This window comes from Accipiter gentilis, chromosome 2 (assembly GCF_929443795.1).
Source record: "Accipiter gentilis chromosome 2, bAccGen1.1, whole genome shotgun sequence".
NCBI classification, from domain to species: Eukaryota; Metazoa; Chordata; class Aves; order Accipitriformes; family Accipitridae; genus Astur; species Astur gentilis.
This window is the reverse complement of record NC_064881.1, coordinates 34,828,933-34,840,553: the sequence shown is the minus strand read 5'-3', so window position 1 is coordinate 34,840,553 and position 11,621 is coordinate 34,828,933. Positions and strand designations below refer to the sequence as shown.

At 37.2% G+C, this 11,621-nt stretch overlaps 1 protein-coding gene across 1 annotated transcript in view; it reads left to right on the top strand.

Moving 5' to 3' along the window:
* The first annotated feature begins 961 nt into the window (after positions 1-961).
* Positions 962-11,621, top strand: part of ANGPT1 (angiopoietin 1) — a 163,709-nt gene continuing 153,049 nt past the window's right edge. The window contains exon 1 of the mRNA XM_049827939.1: positions 962-1,508. Coding sequence (XP_049683896.1) covers positions 1,212-1,508 — 297 coding nt within the window. The 5' untranslated portion in view covers positions 962-1,211. The remainder of the gene's footprint in view (positions 1,509-11,621) is intronic.

The window sequence follows — 11,621 nt, the reverse complement described above, 5'->3', positions numbered from 1 at the left end:
TATTCCAATCGTGTTTCTAATCTGTGCATTTTTGAGTTCTCTCTAGCAAGTACCAAAGGCAGTATTTAAATATAAGATAGTTTCTTAAATAGTTACCACAATCTTTTTCTGAGGAAGTTGCCCTCGAGAAGGTTTCTACATATAACACAGGGTGCCTGTATAGCCCATGCAGATTTGCAAATTGGAAGAAGTGTTTTGCATGTGATAACTACACAGTAGTACAGAAGACAATCTGGAAAAGTTCAGTCACCATCCCTCACTGCTTTATAATTAGTTACCTAAGTTGAGACGCCAAACATAGAAAATTACTATCCTTCTGAACTGCCGTTTCCCATTACAATTTGGCAGCCTTAATTTCATTATATGCTGTAAAAAACCCTCTCTGCAAACTCTGCTGAAGAAACCCAATTGTCTTAGAAAAGTAGCTAAAGCATGTGAGGGTTAAATGTAACTTTTTTCCCATAAGTGTCATTTGCCCGACTTAGAATTCTTTAATAGATACTGAGCAGCCCAGAACTGAAAGTATTTTTAATTTCGGTGCTTTGTATATTTACAGAGGGATTACAACAAACTTCTACACTTTATCTACATTTTAATAGGTCAGTGTGAACATATGAAGTGTATTAAGGTGGACTGCCTTCCTTATTAAACTTATGTGAATTCATCAAAAGCCCTTAGCAGTTGTATGCAATAGGGGCTGGAAAGCCATGCATGATTGAGGTCATGCATCCAGCCAGTTTGTAAGATGATCCCTCTGTACCGAGCCATCAGCCATCCTTAGCATAGGGGCGCACTCATACACGCATTCCTGTCAAGTCATCTTGTGAAAGGCTGCTTGCTTCCAGCTTGGCTTGAAAGTGCAACCTTAATAAAACTCACTGAAGTCTGAGAGAAAATAGCAGTTCTGCAGCAGATAGTGTAGGGGAAAGAGACTGGGATATGCATATGCAGCTGACTAAAGCAGGCTACATGCTGGACTGTAACAGAGAGGAAACAATAAATCTTAACTACTATGCAATAAATATTCCCAATTTTAACTAAGGAAGCTATCCTCATAGTAAAATTTAAAAAATAACAGTTTATCCAAGCTTGATTACTAAAGTGCGCTTCTCCAGTCCTTTTTCCAAAGACTTTAAGGGAAATTAACAACAAATTTAAAGAAAGAGGAAGAAAAAGTTTTTCTTAACGTAGGAAAGGAAAGGAATAATAACATGTCAGTTTTTCTTTCCTTTGCTTTCCTGGCAGCGATTCTTGCTCATATAGGCTGTAATAACCAGCGTCGGGGTCCAGAAGCCAGTGGGAGAAGATTTAACCGGATCCAGCATGGGCAGTGCACCTATACTTTCATTCTGCCAGAACAGGACGGGAACTGTCGTGAAAGCACGACAGACCAGTACAGCACAAATGCTCTTCAGAGAGATGCTCCTCACGTGGAACAGGATTTCTCTTCCCAGAAACTGCAACATCTGGAACATGTGATGGAAAATTACACTCAGTGGCTGCAAAAAGTAAGTGTTTCTTTTTTTTTCATTTCTCAATAAATGGATTTTTTTGGTGATGCTTACGCTGTTCAAAGATTTCGGTAGTTTCTATGAGAACTGAGGTAATAAGGATTGGTCTAGTTCATGGCTGTGTAGGGGAGAAATGTTTCAGCCAGAGTGCACCCTTCTTAGTGGCATTGCTCTTTGGGAGCAGAATTTTCTTCACATTACTGAAAGATACAACTTCTTAAAGCTGTACCTCAAGAGACCATGAATGTTTGTGAGCCAGAGAACACAAAAATCCTCCAGAGACTCTAATGACAGAACTTACTAAGTATTCCTATAAACTCTACTTATAGTTCACAGTTTCAGATCAGATGCCATGCAGGATACCTGCTACTCTGACAGCAAAAGGGAGCATTTAAAAAAATCGGCATTTAAAGGCACTAGGTTAAGAATATGATTTTTCCTCCATAAATAGTTCCTGTAATACTATTCTACCCAGCTAATTACTGGAAAGAAAGAAGAAAATATATAGGCATTCACACTCCTAAAACTTCGCAGTAAAACTTTTTAATTGTGTAGATTACACTGGACTTGAAACAGCCTGTTTCAATTTGTGTGTGTATATGTACATTCTTTCATAGAAAGGGAAAAATGGGTTTGAAGGTGTTGCAGTACCTTAGCAGAAGTAATTATTTTTAAGAATTTGTATAATAGCTTTAAACTTCTAATGAACATTTCAGTATTTTATATATGAGCTGAAGTTTGGGCCTGAAAAGGCTTCAATATGTGAATAATTTCACTCATATGAGCAGTCCCATTCACCTTAACAGGATTACTCACTTGTGTAAAATTGCATACCTTGCAGGATCTTGTCCATGCTTTGCTAATGAAAATGCCTTGGGATAGCTGACCAGTAAAAATGTATAAACAAACAGTCTTTGTATATAGTTATTTGTAATATTCCCATTCTCACACTGGCATTTTGACCTGGCAAAACTTAGAAAATTGAGTGATGCAGTTAGTCATATAAGATGGCACAAGAAAACTGTTGTATGTATCCATCTGAGAGATACATGATTTAACTCTAACACAAGTTCATACTAAGAATGAACACCAATAAAAATCAAATGAAGACTCTACTGGGTGGGCTAAAACTTACTAGCATAGTTACTGTTACCTATCTCATTTACAAGTTTTGTTTCATCCCGACAGTACACAAGAGAGAAATATGTTAAAAAGCATATACAGCTGTTCCCATCCCCCCAAACCTACTAACATCTTTGGAGAGGATTTCCTGATCTCTTGGTAAATTAATTGTGCTCTTTGCATATCTGGCTCTAGCAAGAGAGAAAAGATTCTGTCCAGTACACATGTGACTATAAAACAAAACTTAACCAAGCATTTCTTTTTTAGACTACTTTCCTCATTTTTTAATATCTTGGTCTGCTTTGGGGAATGTAAGGCTGGAAATGAGGGGATGTTTTTTGTAGAGGAAAGCATTTCTTAAGAAATTATTTTACTGTACCTTGGGAGGCTGAGGCAAGCATTAAAAAGAGGAAAGTTGTTATCTGTGTTTGTGCACACATGATTTTTACTTGAGCAAATTGCCTGCTGAATCATGCTTGTAAGACTTTACTTATTCTGTGTTTGTCCACTAGAGACTGAACTAAGATCACTGTTTCACTCTGAACTGAACATGATGAAATACGAGTCTCTGGAGTGTGAAAGTCTGAGTTAGGGTTACTCCTCTCACACTTTGGAGGGAAGTGATTAAACAGGTAGGAAGCCCAATGAAAGGGGTTTATATTTGAGGACTCTTTTCTTCTGCAGTGATTGTAAAACTGGCTATGGGGAGAACCATCCCCCTCCTCCTTTCCTTCCCAGCCCCCAACCCGCTGCTCCCAGGGGTTTACATAGAACTGGGATTGTGCACGTATCCCCATGTGTCAGTTTACCCTGGAATGAAAGGACCCGTTTCTCTGTGTGATGGAGTACGGCTCACTCTGAACAAATGAGGCTGATGCAGCTCCATTATAGCATCTCTGAATACGGAATTTGCTTTGTTGCTGTTGAAATTACAAAGCATCTCAGCCATAACTCATTTCCTTTCAAAACAAGCATAATGCTTAAGTGTAATGAATATATTATGTAGATATCTCGCATCTCATTTTTATACTCTGCAGTTATTCTTCCCCCTAGACTTTAAAATCATATATAACTGCTGCTACACTAAACAGCATTTTACAGTGCACCTGCTGTGAACAAAGTAAAGAATAATTAATGGTTATAGGTCTACGATTGGAAGTGAATAGTTATAATAAGAAATAACGTTTAAGAATTTGAGATATATTCTGACTTACATAAAAGAAATATGTTTATTACTTCAGGTAATATATATAACTTCCATTAAAATTGTACCTAGGCAATGTTTGTCAGGGTGAATTATTTTCTCAGCACAAATGCTGGCCTGCAATATTGAAAGATTATTTATTAAGAAAGTTTGTAAGAATCATGGTTTGCTCAACTCTGTAGTATTTTAATTTAAAAATATTTTTCCTTGATATCTAAACTAGCAGATTTCTAGAAGCAAAACATGTCTTCTTTTTTTTTTAAAAAGGAAATTTTTTAATGCTTAAATCTGAAAATGCTTCTTTGATGACCTACAAGCTTGATTGTAGTTGAAATTGCACTTGCTTGGGGAGCCAGTTATAGGCAATTAAGTCCCAGCCTTGTCCATTAGCATTTGCATATCTATAGTCAGCATAACTGGGATTGGTTGGCAAACCAGGGACATGGCAAAACGCTCTGCACAGAAACTACTCGGAAGAAGATGACTTGGTAAACATTTTTAGAGATTTTCCTAGAACTGTTTATTTTAATACCGGATAACTTTCCCCATTGTTTAAGCTTGGGTTTCATTTCTGCAATATGTTTATACTAATAGTTCAAAACAAACAGTTCATTACATTTTCTTTCTTGCAGTAACTGACTGGCACATGTGATACTGTTTGGTATTTAATTGCAGTGTCTAAGTATTGCCAAAGAGGAGTTACATGAAATGTTATCATCATGTCTTGCTTGGGAACTTTCTGCTAGTCAGCTTGCTGAATTTAAGGTATCGATGGACTCAGTATACATTCAGGATAGCTATATAGATGAGTGTTTCATATACTTATCTCTCAGTGCAAATAATAGTAACAATTGTTATTATAGTAATAAGTGAGTTTGAGATGATCCACTCTTTCTTTTTTTTCTGATTATCACCTAAGCAGAATACCATAATAGTTTTAAATGCATGCTTAATAATAGTATACTATAAGAAGCCAACATGAACGTACAAGTTTGAGTTGAAAGTGAACCACAATCATTCTGGTCAGCTGGTATCCGAACTTAGATTTTTTTTTTTCCTTTTCTCTGCAAATATTGTTGGCACCACTACACTTAAAGTAGATAAAGAAGCTTCAACTGACTTCCTTTTCCTTTCAAAGTGCCTGTGCTGTCACTAGCTATAACAGAAGTATAAAATGATGAGCTGGATTCAGTCACTAAAGAAAGAAATTATAAGCAAGTTTTCTGGGGTATCTGTAGCCATTTGATAGTCTACCTCAAAGTTTACTCTTACCATGGTTTTGATAAATTATTTGTCTATGGCATTCTCTGTGCTCTCTGCTGACTTCCTTATTTTTCAGAAGTAACATCGCAAGTGCTCACTTGGGTTTTAAACATGTAAGGAATCTAGGTTTTGAGGGGGACCAGTCACTGTATGGAAGAAACTGGCTTTTGGAAAGACTGGTGTCTGTCACTGTGTGCTGTGGCTCCATTGAAAGGTTGGCCCTCACTGCTCTCTTTACCAGCAGGGCCTAGCACTGCAACAAAATAGTAATAATATGTTTATGTGTGTGGAGTGGCTGGATTTTGCCTTGGGTTTTATATGGTTTGCTGAAGATGGGAAAATTCCTTACATGTCACTCTTGCTGTGAAGCTGTGTGAAAGTGTGACAGAGCCTGCCCTGAAGAGAAAAGATCTAAACAGCTGTCATAATATCCCACGAGGCAAAATTATATTAATATAAAGATGGAGGTGGCCATAGTGTGTGTAAAATTTTGTCACATTAAGGAACCAATTTTCCCTAGTTGAAATATTACAAGAAATAGTAAAATTTCCATTTTATTTATGGTTATGTTTCACTGGGCATTTTGCAATATAACATGTGACCTTAAAGTCCACATAATATTTGGATGTTAAGTGCAACAAGAAGATCCATGATGATATCCTGTTAATTTTCACGAATAAAAGCAGGTCATTAGATTTGGAATCTGCCATTCTGCTTGTGTAAGCATTGCTGACAGGGCTGTGTAAGGCATGGCTTTCCGGTAAATCTTTCATTTTTTCAAGGTGGACCAGGGCTAAAAGGAAACAGTGAGAAACCTTCATCCAAAACTGGCTGCCAGCCTTCTCTTTAGCATGCAGCTTGAACCTGGATTTCTTGTCTAGACCCAGAGACTGTTTACTATTCTACATGCTCCTTTTTGCTTTGAGAGTCAATGAATTCTCATATCCAAAGCAGAGCCTCACCCTAGTGACTTTTGAAGTGCAGTTCCCATAAACAAGCTGTGAAACAAATGGTGGGATCCAAATTAGTGGGATTACTTATATAGTATGTACTACTCAATGGATAAGTATAGAGTATATATAAAAGCCAAATTTAAGGAGCAAAAATAAGTTCATGGAAACAAACTGGTTCTGAGAAAATTCACACTTAAGTGTAAAATCAAAATTGCTTATTTACCTCCAAAAAAATGTCTTGGCTAATAATATGCCTGCATTTCTAACTTTATTAATCAAATTGCTGAAGTTCTTGGGATATTCCAAGGTGCCCACAAGAAAGAGGCAAGACTTCAAATGTGGAAATGCCTGAAAGCTTTACATTATTGGGGAATAACCTATTTGGCAATGGTTTTTTTTTAGAAGCAGAGGGATCAGAGAAGTAGACTGAAGGGCAGTCTCACATGGTGCCACATTTGGTAGCAAATTACTTAAAAAAAATATTTCCCATGCTTGGACAGAAGGCTTTATCACAATGTGCAGTAGAACCTGAATGCGTATATTTTCAGTGATGACAGCTGTAATTAGGAACTTTCTGGTAACAATAAAATATTACATTTATTAGTCATCAGAACTGTCCAACCAACATGCCCAGTGGGAGATCTCATTTGGAGCACTGAGAGCTTTTCTAAATGAAACTGATATAAAGTAAATGGTGTGTCATTTTGAGGGTGCTGAGAACTCAACGTTCCCATTCCCTTCTGTGGTTTGGAAGCAATCTCTACTTCACAGTGCTGGGTGCCTTGGAAAAAAAAAAAAAAAAAGAAAAAAAAAAAGACAACCCATGTGGGAAAAGTATAGAGCTGAGTATTTTAGGCCTGCATCATCCCACCCAAACTTCTGGCCAAAACCCAGAGATACCCAAGATAGGTTTTTCTTTGCTGTGGGGAATCTCTTAGTGGTGTGTCCAGAGACAGTAGCAAGCCCAGAGGAAGAGCCAGCCATCTGAACTGTCCTGTGGAAGTCCCTGCTTCTCTTCATTGACTCCAGGGAAATCCTCAGCAGCTCGCTTCCTGATTTAAGTGCGTCAGTTAAGTGGGATGGATTTAAGCTTTACTTCTGTCCATGGCTGTAGCATAGACTTCCCTTGCAACTGCAAGAAAATTGTAAACTTTAAGTATTCCTGTTTCCCTTTTCTAACACAGATATAGTACTACTACTCAAATTCACAAGGCTGTTGGGAGGCTTAGTATGTTATTTTTTGTGTTGTTTTTGGAGTCTTTCTGGTGGACGGTATTTTGTGCTATTAACAGTTTATGTATGATAATAATACTTCCAATGTTTACAGAAACATTAGATTAAAAAATCTTTTGGAAGGAAAATAATTTTTAAATGAGCAACTAAAATAATTTATTAAAAATAAGCAGATAAATACAATGAATATGAATCTATAATGCTAAGTAAATTTTGCAGGTTGCAGTGAGTAAATGGATTATATATGTCCTGCTAACAGTGAGAATTGTCGTCATTCTTGCAGTGTTCTTAAAACCTGTCGAGCAGCTGCTGCTCCAACCTGTGTTCATCTGAGATGAATAGGACTGTAGCTTAGTCTTGTATGGATTCTCAGGAAGACCAGCGAGGAATGGCTAGTTTTTCAGAGCTGGGTTGTGGCACTTGTCATTATCAAAACTGGGCTCACTTGTGTGATTTATTGCAAGCGTATCCTGAAAGATGAAGATACTTAGCAACCTGCTTGTATTCATCTCAATTTACAGTTCAGCTTAGTTCAGTCCTCTTCTCTGTATTTGCAATAAGATGCAAACAAGGAAGAACTAGTAAATGAGGACATTCTAGAACCAGTATCATGGTTTTAGCTATGCTGCAAACCTCATCTTCAACACCAGCAGCTCAAGTGTCTTGAATAAACAGGCCTGGTGTAAAAGTCTTCCCAGTAGCATAAGGATTTCCTCTCTTGTTAAAGGGTTGAGGTTTGATCAGGAAAAGGAAATTGAAATAGTTTCATATTTCATAGGAAAGGTTCTTTTTCTTATGAAACAAGCTGTACTTTAAGACAAGGTTATTCTTGTGTAACCACATGTGCATATTTTAGACAGTGTTATGAAACACCAGGGTGGTGAATATGCATTTGGAAGGGTAACTTAGAAATGTCATAAATTGTTGCACATCTGCACTACATTCTCATTAATGTTCCTGCACAAAGATCAAGTTTTGCTTTTCATTACCTTACTTAGGATTCAGGTTAATCTAAAACAGTGTAAGTTACTCCTAAACTGGGATAAGAAGTCTACCAGAGGACTTGCACCAGTTTGATCATCCCTGTTTAAAACTGATGCAAATCAAACTAGTGCAACTTCCTTTTCTAAACAAGACCTAACAGTGGGGCTGTACTCAACTTTGAACAAACATATAGGTACAGGCTGTTAAAGCAAGACAGGTACAGGGTCAGCTGGAAAGATGTTAAAGTTACACTATTCTACATTTCTAAAAATGGTTCTCTTTCAGAATTAAAACAAAACAACCAACCAACCAAAAAATGGATTAAGAAAATTTTATAATTCCTCAGAAGAAGTCATATAGGAATTCAGTATTCTAGGCCGTGGAGCTACATAACTGAAAGAAATTTCTTATATTCTCTTGACTGGCTTCTAGGAGCAGAAATGAAAAAAAAGAAAAAAATCCAGTAAGAAAAGGGTAACACAGAACTGTGCTAGTTTTATGGTGAAATAGGTGTGTCTTTAGCAAAGGTACTTTAAAGGTCTCTTGTATGGTGGTACATGGTCAGTCATATGATCTGTGTAACTATTCCTGTCTTAAAAGAGAGAGAAATAGGCTGCAAGTGCAGATGCAGCCTGGCAGTTGGAAAATCTGGGTTGAAGAACCATGAGTAAAAAGTGGCTGATCAAAAATTCTGTAAGAATGTTGCAGAATTTCTTCCCCTTGGACACCTCGCCCTGGTGTGAGAGTGTCTGCACACATATAAGTGTGCACATACACACATATATGCATTTAAATTTTAGGAGTATTTGGAGTTAAGGTACATGGAAATCTGTTTCTAAGTGTAGTGTCTTAAATTTATTTTTATGTTTTATACCTACTTACCTGCTCTCAACCTGTTGTTCTCCTGGAATTGGCCTGTTGGTTCAAAAAAACTAGGTGAGTTGGTAGCAAGATGAAACCTCGTATATTGTATATACATTAATTCTGTGTGAACGAGTCCCCATACTGTGTTGCTGATAAATTATAAGTGTGCCTTTGCTTTTGTCCTTTCCCGAATGTGTATGAAGCAAGTATTTTCATACATTCTGGAAAAAATATTGGACCCTTGTACTCCCCATCCCAGAAATGTTTCTGTCCTTACATGTGCATATGTTGCAAGACAAACCTCATTGTTCTTTGTGCATGTATGGCATCTGTTTCTTTTATAGGACTTGGCATAACTATATATTTATAATTTTTCATGGTGTCTTCTGGGAATTTTTATTTGTTGGATTAAATTCTTGTCATTTGTCATGTTTTGTCTAGTACAAATAATGTACCAGGCGTTCCTTCTGCAATAGGAATGTATGGGAACAACTGAAATCCACTTGTTCCAGTTAACAGAATTCCCTTCTGACTCTGTTCTGCCCAAGGATTTGGGTCCTGGCATTCTGTCTCCTTCCTTTCTACCAAGCAGGCAAATAGGCTAGAGATAGCATAAACTCTGAGCACCCCTGTCAGGAAATTAAGGCAAGACTAGAGAACTGTAGGAGAAAACTGGGAGTATGAGCAGACAACCTTAGAAAGTAATTTTTCCCCTTTTGACAGCATGGCTTCTTTCACGCTAGAGCAGAGATGATCAGATTGCTGCTAATCAATTTTGAATCTAAAAACTATTTCTGCTGCAGGCTGATATGCCATTTATAGTCTGATCCTGCCTTCTTTCACATCTAAACTTCCTTTAAAGGTTTTCTGTGTGCAAGAGGATTTTCTTGAAAGATACTATCTATGTTACGAAACTTCTGGTTTAGGAACAACATTGTTTAGCAGGCCAGGCTTTTAGTTTCCTCGTCCATGATCCACTCCAGCCTAAACCTGCAGAGGGAACTTGCAAGGTTTCAAAGAGAAAAGCACTAGTGTCATTTGAGTGCTCCTGCTCACTATTTTAAATGTTACAGCAAACTTTCAGTCATTATCAAAGGCTCTACAGCCTTCAATGTGGGGTTCTTACTTCCTGACTGTAGGTGAAAAGAATCTGAATCTTGATGTGTAAATTTACTATTCTGAGATGTATTTTAATATTTAACCTTTAATACACTTCAAATCCACAGAACACATTTTAAATACCCACAAAAATCAAAGGAGCAGTCCTAGTACAATCTCTAGAGATGCTTTTACATCTATCTTCAGGGTTGTGGTAGACTTGCCTGCCCTTTGAATCATATAGTTTATTGGTGTTTTAAAGTTGTCAGCCTATGCTTATAAAAGTTTATTTTTCTTTCTGAATGTCTTGTCTGCAAATATGGTCTTGCAGAGTGGAAATTTAGGAAAAAATAATGTAGTTGTTGTTAAATGATTTTTTTGGAATCTTTTTTTCCTAAGCATTATATTGAATGAATTTTCAGTTTGGATTAAACCACCTAGGGCTTTATTTAAATGTGCTGTTTTTCACTTTTGTATGTTCAGCTTTGAATAACTTTAGCAATAATTAGCTTCTGGGAGTTTTAGTTCTTATGCAGAAGTCTTTTGCAGGAAAGAGAACTGTATTAAATAAATCTCTTTTTTAAAACTCTCCCATCAGCTCAGTGTGTGGGTAACAGTGAGGGTGACTAATAGGGTCATTTACATGCCTTTCTCTTCTCTCTTCTGAGTCATGTGTTTGCATCTCAAGAAGGGGAGGCTTTTCAGATAATTATCTCACCACCACTATCAGAGCACTAGTTCTCCTAAACCCCTAATATTTTGTATGAAAAACCTGTGCAGAAATGACTTGATATTTCTGAAATCTCACAGAAACACATTATATACAACCTGGTTCTCTGAAGTCACCTCTAACACCAAAGGACTCAGTGAAGACTGCTACACCCTTTGAAAATTGGGCATTCATATGTAGATAAAAGTAGCTGAAATGAGGATTTAGGATCGCTGCCATTATCATTTAAGTATTAAGTATATTTATTTGTGTCATAGTTAAATATTTACCCTCTACAGTCTTGATTCATCAGGAAATTCCTGTGGCCTTCTAGGCCACATCAGCAAGTCAACACAGTAACAGGCAGCCCCCAAACCGTGATGCCTTTGGTGCTGTGCCTGGAATTTTGAGGATCTGCTTAGAGGGAAAATTGCTCAAAGAGATGACCTAATCTCTTCCTGAATGAACTATTCCCCTTTGTTCCTTGGCTAAAATGTCATACTTCACTCTGTGTGTGACTTACTGTAGTAGAGATAAATGGTCAAGGGCCACCTATCTTTCCTGTGTCACTTCTATCCTGTTAATGGGAAAGACCATCAATGCTTTGCTAGAAACTTTTCCTGTGTTACTATTTTTGTATGCAGGAGATATGGACCACAAAATTCTTTATCACTTTAGCC